Source organism: Schistocerca piceifrons, chromosome X (assembly GCF_021461385.2).
Source record: "Schistocerca piceifrons isolate TAMUIC-IGC-003096 chromosome X, iqSchPice1.1, whole genome shotgun sequence".
Lineage (NCBI taxonomy): Eukaryota > Metazoa > Arthropoda > Insecta > Orthoptera > Acrididae > Schistocerca > Schistocerca piceifrons.
The window spans coordinates 779,784,289-779,807,646 of record NC_060149.1 but is presented as its reverse complement, the minus strand read 5'-3'; the positions used below and the strand labels follow the sequence as shown (position 1 = coordinate 779,807,646).

Genomic DNA, 23,358 nt, shown 5'->3' with positions numbered 1-23,358 from the left:
AGCAGGGAGAAAAAATGACCCACTTGACAGTCACCAACAATTTCAACATCCTTACATTTCTGTTGATGTACGGGATGACTCAAAAGTCCGTTAACATTTGAAAATTGAATATGTCATGGAATAATGTAGGTAGGGAGGTAAAAATTGATGCACATGCTTGAAATGACATGGTGTTTTATTGAAATTTTTAAAAAAATGTGCACAAAATGACCAACAGATGGCACTTTATATGATACAAACGCAATAATTAGCATAACAATTGATTTTTAGCACAGATGATGTTCTTTATAACAAATGCTCCACATGTTGACCACCATTCATCAACAGTACCTTTAGTTGAGGGACAATGTTGTGAACAGCATATCGACAGGTATGGTTAGTAACTGCCATCAAATATTCCCTTTCAGAATCCCTAATGAGGTTGGGTGATCGCAGTAAGACTTCAGGTAAACCCACAGCCAATAATCGCACAGATTGAGTTCTGGGGACCTGGGAGGCCAGTATGATGGCAGTGGTGACTCAGCATGTGATCCTCAACAAAAGACGTGGGCAAGAGATCTTTCAACACACGTAGCGATATGGGGTGGAGTGCAATCCTGCATAAAAGTCGTACCTTCCCGCAGGTGTTTATAGGTCAGGCTAGGGATGATGTGATTCCGTAACATACTGGCATACTACCTTGCACCCTCATGCTGACAGTTTGGAAAGCACCACGCCACATTTCCCCAAAGAAAGCAACATCTGTTGGCCAGTTTTTCCACTCTTTTTTGGTTTCAATAACATCCCATGTCATTTCAGACATTATTCCGTGAATTAGTGTGTTTTCAAATATTAACGGACTTTTGAGTCACTCTATATAGCCTGAATTGAACCATGAGGATTTAACCTATGCACAAAATATTGTGGCAGAGCATGCATGTGTAGGAGCAAGCAAAGGGTATTCTGGGCATTTGTTACAAGTTTTCTTCAAGAACAAATAATTTTCGGACATACGTTTACATGGACTTCTCTTACAAGGAACTCAAAGAGTGCAAGGTTGCAAGTTCAGTCTCTAGTAAGGGTCATTTGAAAGTGTTGTGTTAACAATTATGACAGGAGAAATATTAGCTGCTAATGACTCACCACGTGCATCAGGAGGGTGTGACAGAAAATGAGTGTCCGGGAGATGCAGAGATCACCCTCCTATGGGACGTACGTATTACCATTTCACAAAATGGACATGTGAAACAGGTAAATTTTGTAGCTGAAGCATTGAAGCTTTATTTTGGCACAACAAATTGTAGAAACATTTGTGTGTGAAACTAACCATTATCCTGCAGATTTTATTCAGAAACAGACTGATATCCAACAGTGTTCTAGGCTTTGTAACTTGGTAGATGTTGATGCAGATGACCTTTATGTTTTTTCTTGGCACTGCAGATGTTGATAGAAATTATTCAGAAGCCATCCATAAAAATATTATTTTAGCATGCATCCACTTTTTAACATGCCACTTTTTACCGGGCTATGCACTAAGACAAATCTGAACTACTTTGTATATTCCTTCATTTTGTAACGAGGAACTGCATGCATTTGAGGGAAACAAAAGATTGTTCAAGTTGGCTTAATCATTCAGCACTTGAACGATACATTTAAAAATTCATACGGCATGGGAGAAATCATGTCTGTGGATGAACCTAGAGATCTGTGAATCATCCACAGGATATTTGTGGCAATTTGTTATTTATACAGCAGTTCCACAGAGATGGAAACAAAATTTCTTTCTGTAGTTACCCTGAAAACAAGTCAGGTTGAAATAAAACTTCTTGACATAATTGATGGTTACAACGTCTATGTCTGAAGGACATTATATTGTGAAGGTTCAGATACTGAATAAACACAGACATTGTAACCATCAATGATGTATCCATGACTCAATGGGCTAAAATGATGATACAATATTTGTCTCCCACTGCAGGAATCACAAATTGTGTGAGCATAAGTGTTGTGTCTATGTGACATACGGAAGTTTGGATTGGTCATGAAATTGGGCTTGAATAGCTGAAGTGGTTAAGGCGACCCCTGGCGTAAAGCAGAAAATCTGGATCCAGCACAAATTTTCATGAGTTGCAAACAGCTGACATCAGTGATAGCCACAGAATATGAATCTGTTTCATAATAAAACTTGTCAAGCCTCTTTTCAACTTAGGCCATATGCTCTGGATGGGCAATTACTACAACAGCATGCATTTGTGTCACTTTATGAAGAAAGAGGTATAAATGTAGCTGACACACTTCGACTGAGTAGTAAGAATGTACCTGGTGTCTTGAAAAATGCAATACTCGATAAAGTTGAACGCATGGGGAGTTCCTATTGGCCTGACAGCAAGAGAGATCTTTACTTTAGAATTTCTTGCTCGCATGGAAGTGGACAATGATTGGCAGTGGAAGATTTTGTGGACAGACAAAGCCCACTTCCATCTGACAGGATAAGTCAATACGCAGAATTGTGGAATATGGCAACGAAAAATCCACACGCAAATCAACCAGTACCACTTCATCCTGACAAGATCACAGTGTGGTGCGGTTTACAGCATCATTTATTATAGGGCCAAATTTTTTCGAAGAGAGACATGCTTCCGGTCCTGTTACCTGTACCGTCACTGGTAAGCACAATGAGTGTCTTTTGCGCAACCACGTCATTCGAGCTCTCCAACAGTGCGGAAGTGTGGAGGGGATCATTTTTATGCAAGATGGCGCACCTCCGCACATTGCAAATCCAGTTAAGCAGTTGCTAAAGCACCATTTCGGAAATGCTAGAATTATCAGCCACCATTTCCCTACAGCCTGGCCGTCCCGATGATCACCTGATCTTAATTTGTGTGGGGTTGGGTTGTTTGGGGAAGGAGACCAGACAGCGAGGTCATCGGTCTCATCGGATTAGGGAAGGACGGGAAAGGAAGTCGGCCATGCCCATTGAAAGGAACCATCCCGGCATTGGCCTGGAGCGATTTAGGGAAATCACGGAAAACCTAAATCAGGATGACCGGACGCGGAATTGAACCGTCGTCCTCCTGAATGCGAGTCCAGTGTCTAACCACTGCGCCACCTCGCTCGGTTTAATTTGTGTGACTTCTGGCTGTGGGGCTATCAGAAAGATGTTGTGTTCAGTATTCTGATTGCAAACTTAGCTGCATTGAAGGCACACAATACACAACACAGTCTAAACATGACCCCGGAAACACTTCGATCATGTTGTTTCTCGATTTCACCTTGTTGCAGAAAACGGTGGACAGCATATCGAACATGATTTGCACCAGTCACATGGAAATTAATAATCCAATTTGATTTTGATTAATATTTCTTATGCGGTTTTTGGCTTCAGCACAATTAAAAACCAACGTCAGTGATGCTTTTTATGCAGTTTTTGGTCTCAGGACAATTAAAAACCGATTTTTCCCATCCGATGTGATATGACCTTGCCATGGTGGATGGGCTTTCGTAACTAAGGCCACATCCTACAAGTGACAGAAACGACCAACAGCGCACGACAGCTTCAGGCAACAAAACACAACCACAGGTATAGTTACGGAAGTGTCCTACGTGAGCGACATCTATGTCACTGCCTGTCTCCCGCTGCAACTGGCGACATTTGAATTCAAACGTATTTGAACCTTGTTGCTGTAGCACATGTGACTGAGAGCGACAGCCACGGGTCTTCTCGGCAAAGCAATGGAGCGGATGCGACGGCAGCTATGAAATACTTATCATCCGATTTTAAGAAAACAAATTTGAATCTTCTGCATCTTATAGCTTGATATCTTTAAACAATAAAGGGCTGAATTTATTTTCAAATTTGCAGAGGTAAAATCACATTGCGTAGACTTTCCGTATAGTTCATTTAAGGCCATACATTATTGCATATGAAATGTAACTAATACATCTAAATTGTATTTAAAGCTGAGACCGGAATGACATCTCTTTTCATTCTTGAGACATTGGTTGTTGTATCGACAGACCTTTCCTGCGCTTCAGGAATCAAGTGGTAGTAAAAATCGTCGCATCTCATAAATGGTTCAAGATATCGAAACAACGATTTTTGAAGATGACAGCATGCAGAAAGGACTATTTTATCATATGATTAACACTTGATACATTTTTGTAAATGTGTGAGTAGAGCAAAAACAAGACTCTTCATAAATTACACCATGAGGTTTTGTCCAAATTTTCATAGCCAACCAAAGGGAGAGAAACAGGTAAACGAAGTACCAAAGTGACCAGTGTGAGGTCTAGTTTTGCATGAAAATATTTAACTGCTTGAAAGTAATCAGGGTAATTAATGAAAGCTTAATTAATGAGTTGAGGAAGAATTGAGATATTTCTCGAAAAGCTGCTGCCAAGTAAATGAAGTGTCAAAAATTTCATCTGTTCAAGGCAATTAAAAAGATACATTGGTGCGGTATTTAAATGTCAAAAAGGCTTCCTTCGAATCAAGCACATTAGGAAAGCAAACAAGGTGTCAGTAAGATCACGCTTTCTTAAAAAAAAAACACCAAGGAAATCAGTCAAATATTTTATGAAATGATTTGTGAAAAAGAAATAAGTAGATTAGAGAAACGTTATTTGTGTCTTTGAATTATGCTCGAAATCATGAACAGAAAATGAGGTGCACCAAATGTTTCCATAATATTTTTCATTTCATACTTTTAGACAAATCATTACACCAAACGTTTGCCTTTCTTTTCTAAAATTTTGTATGCCTTACTTTTACAGACTATTTAGATTAATTGAAACGCTTGGCCTTAATACTGACTGCTGATGAATTAGAGTTCGCAACATCAAATGTCTGTAAAATTTCATGGTTCACTGAATTTATTAAGAATTTAATTTGTGTGATATACTGGGATAGGTGTGTAAACACTTAAAGTTCTTTGGCAAGACCTCAAAAATATACTTAGCAATGCAGTGCAAACAGTATTCATAAAACTTAGTATACAGAATTGTAACTGTGTCAGTTAAAATGTATGTAGAACCCAGGATCGAACCGAGGAACCTTTTGGAGCACGTCATCTCCCACTGCAATGCTACCGCTACACCACACCTACACATTATTTTCGATTGTCAATTTGTGTATCTATGTGTATATGTAGGGTAGTTAGTCAAGTAGTCAGTCATTCTTCCGCATTTATTGGCTGATCATGTAAAAAACATTCATATTTAATTTATTGATGAGGTAAGTCAAATGCTCCTCTGCTCATTCATGTGTATTCGAAGAATTTGTCTGGTGTTCTTCATAGTTGATGATATTTATGAAATTCTCCATGGAGATTCCTCCCTTTGTAAATTTCATGAACAGCATTTTCGCTTTATTTTCTTAAGTAAACCTAATTTTGCAGCCTTACTCTCCAGCTACAGTATTCCACAGTTTGGGGGTGCCGTTTTATAGAAACAGCTGGTGGGCTTTAAGCAGCCAGCACGCAGGACACCCAAGCTTTTCACCCGGTGCTGCTGCTTGTCACTGGAGTGTCGCGCATCCAGAAGTTGCTTGCTGTTGGTTGCTTCTGACGCTCGTGTAGGACACGGCCTAACAGTATAAAACCTGTACACCCATGCACACTGAGTAGTACAGCTTGTTTAATGTCAAACACACACCTTAGGCATTGTTGTACGGTTCATTTGTCATTTGTAGTCAACCACTATTAAATTATGATGCTTGCAGCATCATCTATTGCTACATTTTGTAACTATTTATTTTTCTTCTGCCATATGTTTTCCCCCTTCTCCAATGATATTCTGTTGCAATCTGACGTCATTCTACCAGTGGTGTTGCAGTTTGAAAGTTTAACTTTAATTATAATCACCCTGTATACAAATGTGTGAAATATGTCAAATATATTGCAAAGCGTTTGATGTGTGTATGTGGGCAAAAAGTCACAAGAGAAGTGATGAAATACGTTTAGGGTTACAAACTTTGATACTTTCTGTGCAAGTGTAAGGTTAAATTGTGGATAGTGTACGCTATTTTCATTCCTAGTGTTATACTTATGAATGCTACTATTAGTTTCAAACCATACCTGATTCTTCACAACAAGCATAAGAAAGTCAATGTCTTATGAAATTGTCATTTGTACGCCTAATTTTTTAATAGTTGCTTGGACACCTGGTGATGCCCTTACAACACATTTCTGTGCAGTGATTACTTTCTGCACATGTGTGAAATTGTCCCAAAAAATTATTCCATATGACAAAGAATGGAATTATGCGTAGCAAGCTAATTATCTAACACTTTGATCACATAAATCAGCAATTAAGCACAGAGAAAATGTTGATGAAGATCTATAAATTATAGACTATAATAAATGACTTCTATTCAAGTTCTGATCCATATACACACCCAAAAACTTTGAACAGTCAGTTTTATATATTTCCTTTTCCTCATGCAGTATTGTTATTGTTGATTATATATAGTGAGAAGGGTTGAATAAAGAAATCAATACGCAAAGGGGAAAAAGAAAACGAACAGAAAGGGAAAGAGTTATTTTTTCATGGAAATATTCCATTACATTAGAACCTACAGCTGTGATTTCTGGCACTTGTATAATACATTAATTGTAAATACTGAATTTCTACATACAATAACGCTTCCAGAGAACAATTACAACATTTCAGTAGTTGTTATATACATTACGTCACTGTTCAATGTTCACCTTGGTGGTGTACGAGGCCAACGATGCACAGGTCTGCGGGGAGGAGGACTGCGACGAGGTGGAGGTGGTCTTGGTTTGGGTGGCATCAGCACCAGAGCAGCAGTGATCTCCTGGCCATCTATCTGACCTGTAAATTTTAAAATATAATCCCAAGATGAATTACATAATTTACAAACAAGCACAGAAATGTTATTGATCTGATAACAATCTATGTTTTAAATACAATTCAGAATGAAAAATGATGAAATAGAGTAGCAGAAATTGAAGCATTATACACAGCAACAATTGCTACAGATGGTTACTGCAATGATAACGATGGAGGAGGAGGAGGACAATAGATATAAGTGAGATGGGACAAAAAAAATAAATCACCAAAGAAAAAATGGAGAAGACAAGAAAAGAAAACAGAAACAGAAAAAATGATGAAGACAACAACCGTTCATCTCCATCACCACCATCATCAGCTTCTTCTGCTGCACATAGAGTGCTGCGTTATCGCCTTTTGGACAGCAAGCATGTGTGTGATACAGCAATACCAGTTCTTGAGGCATCCGTTCTAATTAGCAGCATAACTTGCAGTAGCTGCACCTGCAAGTCTGGGCTGTACAGTTAGTTGTTCTGCTTGGATCTAAACATCACCTAGCTTTTTACTTGAATATTCTACTTCCTTTTGTCTTTGCAAGAGCTACGTTCACATTTAGTTTTCAAAAGTACACATGGCTACGGCTTGTGACCTGCTGCGGTATCTTGCTGGAGGAGTTAGCTGCTATCTGGAAGCTGAGTTGGCAACTACCTACCAGCTTAATAAGCCCAATGTGAATTGTACTGGTGATGGAGTGGTAGGACTAGTCCTCTCTCGGCATGCCAGTTATTTCTGTTATCAGTTTAGTCTGCAAGAGAACCCCAATTTAACAAGCAGTTGTCTGAAACTTCCTGACAAATTAAAACTCTGTGCTGGACCGAGACTCGAACTCAGGACATGTACTGGCAGAATTGAAGCTGTGAGGATGGGTCATGAGTCATGCTTGGGTAGCTCAGTTGGTAGGGCACTTGCCCGTGAAAGGTAAAGGTCTGAGTTTGATTCTCAGTCTGGCACACAGTTTTAATCTGTCAGGAAGTTTCATATCAGTGCACACTCCACTGCAGAGTGAAAATCTGATTCTTCAAGCAGTTATTTGATGGTGAATGGTGGACTGTGCCCAGACCCATGACCATTTCATGGGGAATGTTATAAGTGGTAAATAGCTAAAAGAACAGCCTTGTATTTATAATAAAAAATTTCAGGGACTGCCTTCAGTTGAAGGGTCAGAGGAAAAAAAATCAGGTAAGTCACTTTTTTTTTTAAAATTGAGTTATTGCTACAGTTCAATTCAGACTAATTATACACTGCTGTTGCGAGGGAAAACAACCTCACATGTTCAGAGATATTAGCATTCAATGTTTTGCTGTAAGGGAAAAGAACCAGGTGAGTCAATTTTTCAGGGGAAAGAAACAGGCAAGTCAGTTGTGACTCATCCAGCCACAGCAGCGTAGAGCAAACAATTCTTATGTAAAATCTCTCCCATCATCCCCCCTCCCAGTCAATTGGAGGCACAGAAAAAACAAAAAGGTGGCTACTTGCATAGTTTGCAAAAAATGGAGTCCTGCCAAATATAGCAACCAATGCCATTTACTTTAAGCACCAACATTTGATATATTTGTTCAATAGCCATGTTCTTTTTCACTTCACCACTCGTGCCTTGAATGAGGACACTGAAGAGTGTGTCATAGGAAGACTGGTCAATATTCAGGGATATTACAGGAACAATCATTTGAAGTAAAAAGGTCTAGTAAATATGGGCTCTAAAATGCATACTTTAAGGGCTATAAGAACTTGTTCAGTAGAAGAGATTTGTTTTACAATAGCAAAGATGAACAGGTGCTAAATGACTCTTAAGCTATGCCTTTTACAGCTCATGCTTATTGCACTTTCTTGGTGTGAATGTCGTCAGATCCTTGAGTATAGACAATTTCTCCTGGGACATCCTGTATACTTGTAATTCTGCTGGATGGTCAAAATAAAAATTTCATAATGTTTCCATCCATTCGTTATGTAACTGTCAATGAAATTAATGGCCTGAAGATGACAATTACATCCCCTGTGTGTGGCCCTAGAAACACCTCAAGATTTCTAAGAGCAGATAGAAGAATCGAGATGTAAGCCATCTCCTTTGACTGTGGTCATTGTTAATCAAGAAAAGGAAAACACTGTTTGACTCCAAGTTTGGTGCAAAATGCCCTTTCAAAACACATCTTATTACCATAATATCATCTGAATCCAGCCACTGTAAGAATGCTGAAATATCAAACAACTTATTACAGAAAAATGCAAAATGACATCATAGGGACACTATGACGATGTCAACTAGAAGACAGGCTGTCTGAACTACCGATATCTCTTTATAATGGTATGTAACTGCAGAATTCCTTACTTACCTATTCTACATCAGCTCTGCAGTTATCTTCTGTTCGAAGTAATCTAATGTCAACAATTCTGATCTTTTTTCTAGATCTCCTCCCAATTTCCAACCTAAAATGTAAAGATTTGCAAAACCTGATGAAGTTTTGCCATCCTGGTGCTATGGAATTCTTCAGTCATCTGCTCCACAGCTACATATAGGTGATGTGAGTACTATCGCTGCTTTATCACAAGCAAGAATTTCTTTACTCATGATTATTATGGAATTATTGCTTGGTTTACGTGTTTCTTTCCTCTTACAGAGTGACATTGACTGCATTTTGAGAAATTACTTCATTCTAGGAACACTCCAAATGCCAGTAACCCTATTTCCACATTTGATGCCCGCAGGATGTTTAATGTAGGAAACAAAAGTGCCACAAGTTCTTATACAATGATGTAATCACAGTTCAAACATTAAAATTGCCTTTTCTCAAGTTTCATAAAAATTGACTTCCCTGGTTCCTTCAGTGGCCCTTCCATTGGTAATGAGACAGACCTAGCAGGCCTTGCCTCTAAAGGTGCAATACTGAATACCGCACAATAAATTTGACTGACTGAGATTGGTATTGACGATTTGCACAATATAATGAAAACGACTGCAGAGCTTTAAAAATATTTATAGAGGGTGCTCTAAAATTCCCATCACAAACTTCTAGGACTTGTAGAGGGAACTAAGGAGATAATATTTTAAATTGGAAACCACATCCAGAAACGTACCATTTCCACACTACGACTATTTGGAAATGTGTTGGTAACGCGGCCACTTTTACAAGTAATTCATTAGTTATGGCCCAGAACATCACTTGTTTTATAATTTCACTCATTGATAATCAAAGAAACAAAAAGGAAACTTAATCAGTTTTCGCAAGCACTATTGTTTACAGCTAAAATTTTTTGGTCATTTTCAAAGGAGAGTTAGCACTCTGATCCACTACGAGGTAGGTTCAATGTGGCAATCACTAAGTTCAATGCACACATTGTATCTATGAATGATAATCTGGTACACACCATCTATCACACCTGGTGTCTGCACAATCTGTCCTGCAGTGACCACAAACTCATGCCACCAGATCTTCTTCTGTCTCTACAGGAGTCTTATAAACCAAACTTTCCATTCAACCCCACAGGAAAAAGTCCAGTGGAGTCAAATCCAGTGATCATGGAGGCTATGCAACTGGGCCACATCAGCCTATCCATATCTTTGTCTGAATCGTTGGTTCAGATGTTTCTGAACACGATGTGAAATGCGAGTGGATGCACTGTCATGCTGAAACCACCTGTCTTGACAGACATTCAATAGCACAAAATCCAACAAAATGCTCAGTACTTGTTGTAGGAAGGCCAAGTAGATGTTACCCATAAGCTTAGGTCAAAGCATGTACGGTCCATTACCTGGCCATACAGAATACGTGCCTACACAATGATACCAAATCTGTGTGGTAATCAATGGACATGAATGGCATGTGGGTTTTCATCTGCTTAGACCTGGCTGTTTCCAGACTTTAGAACACAATCCCTAGTAAATTTACATTCATGTGTGAAGAGAATGTGTCAAGGAAATACTACAGGCTCATTGAAGCAGCAGCGCAGAAACTGCATACAAAACTCAACACGTGGTGCAAAATCGGATGGCATTAGTGACTGTATCTTTTGGAGGTGGTATGGATGTAATTTTTGCTCATGCAGAACATACCAAATGGTGCTGGGACCGACATCAACTGCACATGTAATTGTTCATGTATCATTGATGCATTCTCTTCTACTTAATGCAGTACGGCCTCTTCCAATTCAGATGTGGGGGCATCTGCTTGGAGCACCACAGTCACAATTGCTGACAGTGAAGGTATCCCATTCTCAAAGCTGTTGTGTAATTTTGGTGAAAAGAGTACGCAGCAGAGTTTGATGTTGTGGATAATGATCTTGATAAAGGTGACGAGTAGCTCTTCCAATACCATTAGCTTCACCGTACCAAGCGATCATGTTGGTGTAGTGCGCAAATGTGTATTCAACCATGTTGCACTAACACTCACAGACACGTGAATGAGGCTCAAACCAGGTCAGAATGGTACCACAAACATCAAATGACGTCAGCTAATCCACAGTAAGTGACACCCTCACCCCATGACTACCCTGTTTTATTCTTCATACCTACCTTGTGAACATGGTTCAAATGGCTCTGAGCACTATGGGACTTAACATCTAAGGTCATCAGTCCCCTAGAACTTAGAACTACTTAAACCTAACTAACCTAAGGACATCACACAACACCCACTCATCATGAGGCAGAGAAAATCCCTGACCCCGCCGGGAATCGAACCCGGGAACCCGGACGCGGGAAGCGAGAATGCTACCGCACGACCACGAGCTGCGGACTTGTGAACATGTTTTGAAATGGCTGTAACACTGAAATTGTACGTTACTGGACATGGGTTCCCAGTCCCCTCTACAAGTCCTAGAAGTTTGTAAGGGGAAATTTAGAGCACCCTGCATAAAAGCACCATGCTGTACTTTGAAAAATGAAATACCTGAGTGATCAGGAAACACCAGATACCTCATTGTCCACAACAGCAGAGGAAACTGAATATCATGGCAGTAAACAGACATGGTTATTTTACTTCTAAGTTCTCAGAACTGACAAATAACATCAGGTCGGCTACCCATTGAGCGTACATGTTTATTTTTCTTGCAGAAGTTTTCAGAGTACAGACATAAGATCATGCAGGCTTTCTATCACTAATTAGTATATAACAGTTTTATTCCATCTGGAACAGTTGCTACATTAGCGAAATACATAGAACACACCACACGTAAATTACACAGTTCACTTATTTAGTTTGTAAATAGTTGTTGTCAAGATTTGCAAATTTATGCTGCTTGACTTGCATCTTTTCAGATTTGTTTCTTCGCCCATTCTGCATAATTTCTGCTCATGTTTGGCAAGGCAAGCAGTTCAATCACAATACATACAAGTTCCACATTGCTGAGTGCCAATATGTTCACTATGATGGCACAGTTCTGACTGATGCTTCCAGACATAAGAAGATAATTTCTTTTCAACCTCCAATCAGTCGAGAAATTAAAACTACAATGAAAATACTGTCAAAGCTTTGTGGAGTTGTGTTGTGCAATAGCTCTAGTATACCTGTCAACCGTGTCACGTCACAGCTTTCAGTTGTGGCTGCAAAGTGAACACATAAAGATACCTAGAAAATAGTCTCTCCTGTCACATGTGAAGTCTTCTTGAGGTGTTTCGTCTGATTTCATGCAGCCCACATAATGCAACTGTCCTGAGTTTACTGTTTCATGAGCATTTCCAGCCACATATTGCAGGTAAAACAAAGACACTCCTGTAGTGTTTTTGACAAGAAGTGTTTGGTTACCAACCACACAGACTGGATATGGCTTCCTGTGATTTTCATCTCTTTTGCTCACATGAATTGCTGGCTATGAGGACATAATTTTGACACAGACAGTGAGCTACAGACCAGCAAAGGAAATTGGTGGAAATAACAGGTGGCTGCCAACAAAGACACTCCTGTAGTGTTTTTGACAGGAAGTGTTTGGTTACCAACCACGCAGACTGGATATGGCTTCCTGTGATTTTCATCTCTTTTGCTCACATGAACTGCTGGCTATGAGGACATAATTTTGGCACAGACAGTGAGCTACAGACCAGCAAAGGAAATTGGTGGAAATAACAGGCAGCTGCCTTCTATGATAAGTGTATTGGAAAGTTGGTACCACACTACAACAAATGTCCAGATCAGACTGGCAACTGTGTACAGAAGCAGATAGAAGATGTAGCTAAATCTTTCAAATAAAATAAAATAAAAAATTATTTTCACTGTGGTTTCCATTTCACAAACAATCAGAAGAAAAAAAATAGCCCTCATGCAATATTATTGTTGCAATAATATTGAGCATGAAAGAGCCACTTAAGAAACATTTCATGCCTCCTGGCTAAAAACAAGACTACAACTTTAAGAGAGTGTTACCATCTGCATCTGTTAGGATTGACGGAGGGCATAGAAAAAGTGCTAAGAAGAGCAGCTCATTTTGTATTGTCATGAAATAGGGGAGAGAGTGCCATGCATAAGATATGCAAAATGGGATGTCAATCATTAAAACAGAGGCATTTCTCGTCGCAGCAGTGTCTTCTTATGAAATTTCAATCAACAACTTTCTCCTCAGACCATGAAAATATTTTGTTGGTGCCCTCCTACATAGAGAGAAATGATCTTCATGATAAAATAAGAGAAATTGGCACTCACACAGGAAGATTTAAGTGACTGTCTTCCCCCATATTCTGTTCGAGAGTGGAACGGTACAAAAATATGAGGGGTGTTCAATAAGTAATGCAACACTTTTTTTCTGAAAGCAGGTTGTTTTTATTCAGGATTCCAATACACCATATTATTCTCCACTCTTTTCACTACAAAACCCTATTTTTCAACATAATTTCTGTTCAATGTGACGGCCTTACACCACCTTACTGGGAGGCCCTGTATGTCTGCATGGTAATACTCTATTGGTCAACAACGGAGCCAACAGCTTGCTGCATTAATAACTTGCTTCTGACGGAGTGCATCCTTCATTGGGCCAAACAGATTTAAGTCGGAAGATGTGAGATCCGGGCTGCAGGTTGGATAAGGAAGAACAGTGATACGAAGTTTTGTGAGCTCCTCTCAGTTGCGTAAACTTGTGTGAGTCATTGCACTGTCACAGAGAAGAAGTAGTTTGTTTGCATTTTTGTGAGGACAAACATGCTGAAGTTGTTTCTGCAATTTCCTGAGGGTAGCACAATACACTTCTGAGTTAATTGTTGCTCCAGGAGAGCAAACATCAAATACAATAACACCTTCAGAGTCCCAGGAGACTGTTGTCACGGTTTTACCAACTGAGGGTGCGGTTTTGAACTTTTTCTTCGGAAGAAAGGTGGTGTAGACGTCACAACACAGACTGCCATTTTGTTTCCGGTTTGAAGTGATGAATCCATGTTTCATCGCCTGTGAAGTTGCTCAGTAAAAAATTGTCATTGTTAGCCTTGTAATGTGCAAACAATTCTGCACAGATGGTCCTTTGTTGCTCTTTATGGTCTTCTGTTTAAAACCGAGCAAGGTGGCGCAGTGGCTAGCACACTGGACTTGCATTTGGGAGGACGACGGTTCAATCCCGTGTCCGGCCATCCAGATTTAGGTTTTCCGTGATTTCCTTAAATCGTTCCAGACAAATGCCGGGATGGTTCCTTTGAAAGGGCACGGCCGACTTCCTTCCCCGTCCTTCCCTAATCCAATGAGACCGATGACCTTGCTGTCTGGTCTCCTCCTCCAAACAACCCCAACTCTTCTGTTCGGCAGCAAGGAACTCAGCAGGCACACACCTTTGAGTACCCCAATAGGTGGACGAGTGTGTCAGTACTACCAAGAGATGTCCAGCTGTGCAATGAGGGTTTGATTGTGATGCATCGATCGCTTCGAATGAGTGTATCTGCACGTTCCAACATAGCACGAGCCACCCAGTATGCGGAAGATCAGACAGGTTTGCATGATCTTGTTGTGATGATGACAGACTCCTCACACAATGACTCACTGTGCTTTTCTTCACTGCGAGGCCACCATAGACATTCTGCAAGCACCTATGAATATCTGCGATCCTCTGGATTTCCACTGAAAGAAACTCAATGACAGCTCTTTGCTTAGAATGCACCTGCATTACAGATGCAATTTTGAAAAAATACATTTTTCAGTTAATACAAAATATGACTTTTCTCTAACCTACAATAGAAGCACCTGGTCACCTCCCCACTGTAGGAGTCTATGAAGTGACACATGGCTGTGCCAGACTGTGTATAGCAGTGGTAGTCAACCTGGTACCTACTGCCCACTAATGGCATTCCAGCTTTCAGGGTATGTGGTAGGCAGTTAAAGATACTTTCTTTACGTTTCCATAAAATTTTGATATAAAGTATTTGGTATGTAATTATTATATGCTTTAACTAGCTGCAACTTCTCTTTATAAATTTTATAATGTAAAGTTACTCCCCTACTTTAAAAGACACCATTACTATAGAACTGGGCGGTAGGTATGAAAGATTAACTACCCCTAGTGTATAAGCAAAACTGGGAGAACAATTTAAAAAATTATGAAAGACAATGAATGCTATATGTGATTAAAACAAAAAGTATATCTACTGTTGTCAAATACCAACAAGAGCTGCAACCAGGGTCCAGATTTTAATAACGTATGAATGCTTGCTAAAGAATACAACATTTATAGAAGGAAAGTCAGAGATGCAGCTGAGATCTGTAAGAATGAATATAATTTGAATAGAGGTGACAGCTATAGGCTTTCAGATTCATAGAAAGTAATTACCCAGCCACAGTATGCAAAGAATAACACAGCCACAGTGTGCAAAGAATAACAAACAGTTACCAGGAAGCAATCTTGGTAGCATGACAAAAATATTTTTGTAAACATACCTGTTCTCCTTTACCATGAGTTATAACAACTTATCCAATGATGATGGCTTACCAATAGTAGCTCTTTGGAACAAGTGTAGAAAATATTCTTTTATAAGTGAGCAAAACACTGGTTTTCATCAGTCACAGGCCAACAACTGAAGATTCCTGAGAAAGACCCCAAAAGTGGGGTCAAAACATTGGCTATCGAAGAATTTTGAAGAGGAACATGATGTGGTGTAATGATCCTGAGGACTTTACCTTCATCTATGGTTAAAGCTCAAAGACATCATAACTACATTTGGAGAATGTTGCAAAGACCAAGACAGCTACAAATGAGAATGTAGTGGTACTGACAGAGAAGTCTTAATGGAAATTCATGCATCTGTAAGAAAAGCTATGCCTGAACCCAACGACTTCCACAGTCAGATCCTGATGAAAGATCTAACAGAAAACACTTAGAAGTTCTATTTCTACATAAAACTAATGAACAGACTGACACTTTCCATCCAGTTTCTTGTGTTAGTCTGCTGTTGAATATGTGAAATGTAAAGATGAATTATTACAGTATACATTTACATTATATTCACACATGAGGTGTGAATACCAATGTGTGTCACGCACGCGCACACACACACACACACACACACACACACACTATATATATATATATATATATATATATATATATACGAGATATGTAAATAATCATCCTTGGTACTGAAAAACAGTTATGACTACTTTAAGTGAACAAGGCACCAGGTCTTGATGGAATTACTGTTAGATTTTTAATATACTGTGGTATTACCAACTCTCTCTCTCTCTCTCTCTCTCTCTCTCTCTCTCTCTCTCTCTGTGTGTGTGTGTGTGTGTGTGTGTGTGTGTGTGTGTGTGAGAGAGAGAGAGAGAGAGAGAGAGAGAGAGAGAGAGAGAGAGAGAGAGAGAAGTTTACTTACCACCAACCATATGCTTCATTGCACTTTCAGCCTCAGCAGGTGTTGCATATTCAACATATGCAAACCCCCTACCACATCCGGGGTGCAGTCTATCCATTGGAAATTCCACACTTTTTACATTTCCAAACGCCTGAAATATTTCATAGATATGCTCCCTTGTCACATTTCTTGTAAGTCGACCAATATGCAGCTTCGTGGGTTTTGGAGTAGGTGAGCGCTCTCTACGTTTACGTCTTCCTGGTGACCTGCAAAGGCATATAATCTCAAATAGGTAAACAGAAATTGCAAGTGGCCCCTGATTCAATTTCAAAGTTAATCATTAGCAAAATATTATATTTTCATGAAAACAGTTGCTAAAACTGATTACAGGGGAAAGGAAGAATAAAAGAACACACAATGAAAATGGAAGAACTTTGTGGTTTGACTGATTCATTCAATAACATGGTAATACAAAGTTCAAATTTCACTGTAGTATTATACTGCATTTGAGGCTTGTACTCAGAATTACTGCTTCTGTTTTCCTATATGCCTAATTTTTCCACAATCTCATTAGCAATATAATGATCTGAATATAGACCTCAGTGGCCAGAGAGAGTGGTCATGTGTTTCTGAGTTGTGCTTATATGAAGATGTGTTTTCTACTTTAGAAGAAGGTCTTTCGACAAAAAGCTCAAATGTATAACAGTCTTTTTGTTGTGCTTTTCTTTGACCAACATCTACTCTATATTGTGAGTAGTGACCTATCCTTTTCATAATATTGTTCTTATACCATCCTGGATTTTCCACTGTTTGATACACAATTTAATAAAGGAGACTGTGTAAATTTGTGATAAAAATGACAAACATATGGGTGGAAGAAAATCATTTGCATTTTGCAAAAAGTGGATTTATATGTGCTGCCAGACAAAAAAGAAGTGAAGCACCCAAATGACATGGTCGAATATCACTGTAACTTTACAGGTAGAACGGCCACACAGAGAATTAGCATTGTTCGTGTTTAGTGCCATTATCACATTTGGTAGCGTATAGAAAGGGCACGAATGGCATCAGATGTCAGGGGAGTGATCACTGTGAAAGACGTGGAGATGCTGCGGATTCGTACAAGACAGAATATGAAAGGTGCCTCATTATGAGTCTCCATTCGGCTGACTGGTTGAATTATGCAATACCCAGATTTGTCGAGCATTCAGATGTGACAGTGGTCCATTGTTGGGCTGTACGAAAACATGAGGGCCGACACACTCATTGTCAATGTTCTGGTCGATTATGTCTGAGCACCACAAAGGAGGATCACCAGACTGTGCAAAAGCACATTGCAACCCCTTCACACCTGCAAATGCCATCCGAGAACCACTAATGGACTCCCTGCAACATTCTGTGTCATCCCACACAATTGTTCAGAGATTAGCAACAACCTGACCAGACATGCACAGGCTGCTGTTAATGCCTCTACACAGTGACTGGATACGGAGTTGTGCCAAGACCAGAAAGCATGGACTGCTGACAAATGACATCGCACTGTGTTCAGTGATGAATCGCAGTTCTGCCCTACCTTGGATAAACACCTTTGGCAAGCATGGTGGCAACATGGAGAGAAGTCTCATCCTTTCAATGTTTCAGAGAGGCACAGCGAAGTTACTTCTCAAGTCACGGTGTGGGGAGCCTTCAGGTATGACTTCAGGTCACTGCAGTTAGTGACTGAGGGAGTTCTGATGGCACAACAGTATGTCACGAACATCCTGTATCCTCACGTGTTACTTCTTGTGTGACTGAATTGTGGTGCCATTTTTCAACAGGATAATGTTCGTCTACACATGGCACTTGTCTCAATAGCTAGGTATACACATCAGAGTTATTCAGTCTCAGAGAGATTTTGCGAGTAATATATGTCATGAAAACAGCACTGAGTCAGCTCACAGACAGTGTCCAAGAGTTGCCAATGAAAAGCAACAAACATGTAAATGGACAAAAGGGGACAAAAAAAACCACAGAAACGCAAGAAATGGGATGAGGAGATTAAAACAACAAAGCAGATTACCATGGCTGGCTGACCTTGAGAATAAAAAAGGAGAAGCCAGCCAACTATGGGAGGCACCAACTTGGACACGAAAAGTACAGAGCAACAGGAAATTCTGGATAAAATCAGGAGCAGGCATCGGAGACCCCACCCGTATAATGTGCCAAGGACATGATGTCGCCATGTGCTGTCATACGCTTTGCGTGGATAAAAAAAAAGACAGCAACCAGGTGTCGGCATCTAGAAAAGGCTGTGCGGGTGGCAGACTTGAGGGACACAAGATTATCAGTGGCAGAGCGATCCTGGTGGAAGTCGCCCTGACAGGGATCCAGTAGGCCTCGTGACTCCAGGACCCAACCCAACTGCCAACACACCATACGTTTCAGCAGCTTACAAAAAAACGTTTGTGAGGCTGATGGGCCAATAGCTATCCACATCAAGCAGATTTCTGCCAGTTTTGAGCACCGGAACAATGGTGCTCTCCCACCATTGTAATGGAAAGACACCATCACACCAGATCCGGTTGAAGATGACGAGGAGATGGCACTTGTAGTCAGATGAGATATGTTTAGTCATCTGACTGTGGATCTGATCCAGCCCAGGAGCTGTGTTGGGGCAATGTGCAAGTGCACTGAGGAGCTCCCACTCCATAAATGGGGTGTTATAGGGTTCACTGTGGCATGTAGTGAACGAGAGGACTTTCCTTTCCATCCGCCGTTTGTGGGTGCGAAAGGCTGGGGGATAGTTCTCCAACGCAGAGGTTCGAGCATAGTGCTCAGCAAAGTGCTTCGCAATCACGTTTGCATCGGCCCATAGCACACCATTGATGGTAATGACGGGCACACTTGTTGGGATCTTTTTTTTTTTTTTTTTGTGGTTTGGTTTTAGGGCGCAAAACTTCTATGGTCATTAGCGCCCAAAGTTGTTGGGATCTGGTAACCTAAAAGACATCTGATCTTTGTCCAGACTTGGGAAAATGATGTATGGCACCCAATGGTCGACACATACCTCTCCCAACACTCCTGTTTCCGTTGTTTTATAACCTGGCGTACACAGATACGGAAACGCTTAGAGGCTATTAGATTTTCTAGGGAAGGGTGTCGCTTATGTTGCTCTAGAACTTGCTGCCGCTCTGTAATTGCCTCAGTGACTTCCGGAAACCACCAATGGACTGTCTTTCGCTGGGGGCACCCTAAACAGTGAAGCGAGAGATAGTGTTTGCTCCCCCAGAAACGATTGTGGTAGTCACCTGCTCAACCATCACATCAATGTTACCATGTGGGGCAGAGTCAGTGGTGACATCAGAAGTGAAAGTTTCCTAGTACGCATTGTTTAAAGCCCATCTGGGCAGGTGTCCATGGGCCTGACGCCGGGCAGTGACAGGAAGATGGGGAAGTGATCACTACCACACAGGTCGTCATGTGGCCTCCAGTGGATAGATGGGAGAAGTCCTGGGCTGCAAATTGATAAATCAATGGCCGAGTAACTACCTCGAGCCACACTGAAATGTGTGGCAACCCCAGTATTTAAGAGGCAGCAGTCGAACTGAGACAATAAAGTTTTGACATTTTTGCCTCGGCCAGTAAGCACGGTGTCACCCCACAAGGGGTTATGGGCGTTAAAATCTCCCAAAAGTAGGAAAGGTTTAGGGAGTTGATTAATCAGTGCAGCTAATACATTCAGGGGTACTGCACCATCTGGAGGAAGATATACATTGCAGACAGTTATTTCCTGTGATGTTCGCATTCTGGGATCCACAGCTTCAACGGGGGTTTGAAGGGGCACAGGTTCACTACAAACTGAGTTTAGGACATAAACACAAACTCCACCTGACACTCAATTATACAAGGGTGAGTCAAATGACAACCTTAAATTTGTAATAACAAATCAAAATTTTGTCCCATTATCCTGTAAGATGGTATGCGTGCTACAAACAGCATGCAGAATGGCCTGTAGGTGGCAGCATAGTGCAGATGCACACATACTGTTGCAGTATCAGTATAAAGATGGCCACCCCACTTGTCACTTGCACCAGGGAAGAACAGCATTCTGTTATTTGGTTTTTGCTTAGTGAAGGTGTGAAACCTATTGAAATTCATCGACGAATGAAGGTTCAGTACGGTGATGCATGTTTGTCACAGCAGCAAGCCTATGAATGGAGTAAGAGGTTCGCAAATGGTGTGACTTCAGTGGAAGATGCTCCTCGTCCTGGTCAGGCACAACGAGTTGTGACTCCACAGAACATTGCTGCAATTGAAGCCATAGTGAAGGAAAACCACCGAGTGACACTGAATGACATTGCAGCATGTTTACAGATTAGTCATGGGTCACACATTGTGCATTATGTGCTCCAGTTTCACAAAGTGTCTGCAAGATGGATGCCATGGCAGCTGACTCCTGAAATGAGAGAACGATGTGTTGATTCTTGTGAAAAACTTCTTTGGTGCTTTGATCGAGAAGGTGATGGCTTCCTTGCAAGAATTGTTACTGGGGACGAAACCTGGGTTCACTTCCACCAACTGGAAACGAAGTGAGCGAGCAAGGAATGGCACCATTCCTCATCACCAAAACCAAAGAAGTTTCGAACAGAACCATCAGCAGGTAAGGTTAGGCTGACACTCTTTTGGGATGAAAAAGGTGTCATTTTGGAGCATTACATGCCTAGAGTGACCACTGTCACCAGTGCATCATACACAGATCTCCTAAAAAATCACCTGCGGCCTGGAATCAAATCAAAGCGACATGCATCGCTGTCAGCAGGTGTCCTTTTGCAACATGACAATGCAAGGCCTCACACTGCCCGTACAACAGTAGTAACAATCACAAATCTGCATTTTGAGTGTCTTCCTCATCCACCATAGTCACCAGACTTTGCCCCAAGTGATTTCCATTATGTTTGGACCACTCCAAGACACAATGGGAGGAAAGAAGTTCCGTTCTGGTGAAGAGGTATGCCATGCGATGCATGAGTGGTTGCGCGGACTACCAAAAGAACTTTTTTCTAAAGAAATTTATGCACTTTGTACGTGCTCGAGGACTTACATTGAGCGTGAGGGAAATTATTTTGAAAAGTGATACAGCTTTGTACCACTTCTGCACAATGAATAATATTTAAAAAAATATTTAAGGTTTTCATTTGACTCACCCTTGTAGTCGCTATGGTTCCTGTAATATCCCTTATAGCCACAGAGGGCAGAGAACTGCTTTGCTGGGGACCAGGTTTCCTGGAGGGCAATGCAGAAAGCAGGTGTAAAGCTTAACAGTTGCCGTAGCTCAACCAGGCGGTGGAAAAAACTGCTGCAATTCCACTGGAGGATGACATCATTGAGAGACTGGGAAGGCATGGAACATTCAATGAGGCAGTTTATGCCTCAAGGTCACCTGCTACTACCGACTTTTTGCCTGAGCAGTCTATATCCATTGTGTCTGAGAGTCCGGCGAGATCCAGGTCCTCAGTGGATGCCAGAATCTACACCCCATCCTCAGATGCAGAGCTTGTAGGTAGTTGTGGTGTGGATGCCACCACAAGTTCCGTGTTCTTAGGGGCCTTCTTTTTCGATTTGTCATGCTGTTCCTTGGGTTTCCCTGGCTTTCACTGAATCAGTCTCCAGGACTGAGGATGAACATGAAGCCCTACAACCAGCTGCTTTTGGGCTCTTCAGCTGCTGGCAGGTGTCATCTTTCCCACTAGCAGAAATCTGGGAAGGGAGTGAACCAAGGGACCCCTTCCTAGCGAGAGAGGGGCTGAAGAAGCCTTACAATTCTCTGGCTCAGAAGTGGGGACTGAAATCCCCAATGGTTGGGGGGCAGGGGGGGGGGGCGGTATTGCTCCCAAAGTAGGTGGTGCGGAAGCAACAGGGATGGAAGTGCCCCCATCATCAAGGGGGCAGATGTAGTCTCCCGGTTCTGATAGGTGATAGGAATTCGAGGAACTGATGGGGCGAGAACTGTTCTCGTAGCGCCAGTGTACGAGGTGGTCATACCCACAGGATGTATGCGCTCAAATTTCCTCTTAGCTTCAGTGTAGGTCAGTCGATCCAGGGTCTTATATTCCATGATTTTCCTCTCTTTCTGTAAACTCCTGCAGTCTGGCAAGCAAGGTGAATGATGCTCTCCGCAGTTGACACAGATGGGAGGTGGGGCGCATGGAGTATTGGGATGTGATGGACATCCCCAATCTCGACAGGTGGAGCTGGAAGTACAGCGGGAAGACATATGGCCAAACTTCCAGCACTTAAAGCACCACATCGGGGGAGGGATGTAAGGCTCGACATCACATTGGTAGACCATCATCTTGACCTTCTCGAGCAATGTGTCACCCTTGAAGGCCAACATGAAGGCACCAGTGGCAACATGGTTATCCCTCGGAACCCGATGGATGCGCCAGACGAAATGAACACCTCCCCACTCTAAATTGGTGCACAGCTCATCGTCAGACTACAAAGAAGGTCACTGTGGAATATAATACCCTGGACCATATTTAAGTCTTATGAGGCATGATGGTAACAGGAACATCCCCCAAATTGCCACTACTGAGTAATGCCTGTGACTGGGCAGCAGATGCTGTTTTTATCAAAACTGATCCAGAGCCATTTTGGACAAGTCCTTCACCTCCTCAAACTTGTCCTCCAAATGCTCCACAAAAAACTGAGGCTTCATGGATATGAAAGATTCCCCATCAACTCTCGTACATATGAGGTACCGGGGCGAATAAGCTTCACAGCCATCCTTAGCCTTGTGT

At 41.3% G+C, this 23,358-nt stretch overlaps 1 protein-coding gene across 1 annotated transcript in view; it reads right to left on the bottom strand.

Annotated features, from left to right (window-relative positions):
• LOC124722955 (RNA-binding protein with serine-rich domain 1-like) overlaps window positions 1-23,358 on the bottom strand; it is a 108,601-nt gene that overhangs the window by 5,604 nt on the left and 79,639 nt on the right. The window contains exons 7-8 of the mRNA XM_047248121.1: window positions 16,601-16,845; window positions 6,687-6,813 (exon numbers count right to left, since the gene is read on the bottom strand). Coding sequence (XP_047104077.1) covers window positions 6,687-6,813; window positions 16,601-16,845 — 372 coding nt within the window. The remainder of the gene's footprint in view (window positions 1-6,686; window positions 6,814-16,600; window positions 16,846-23,358) is intronic.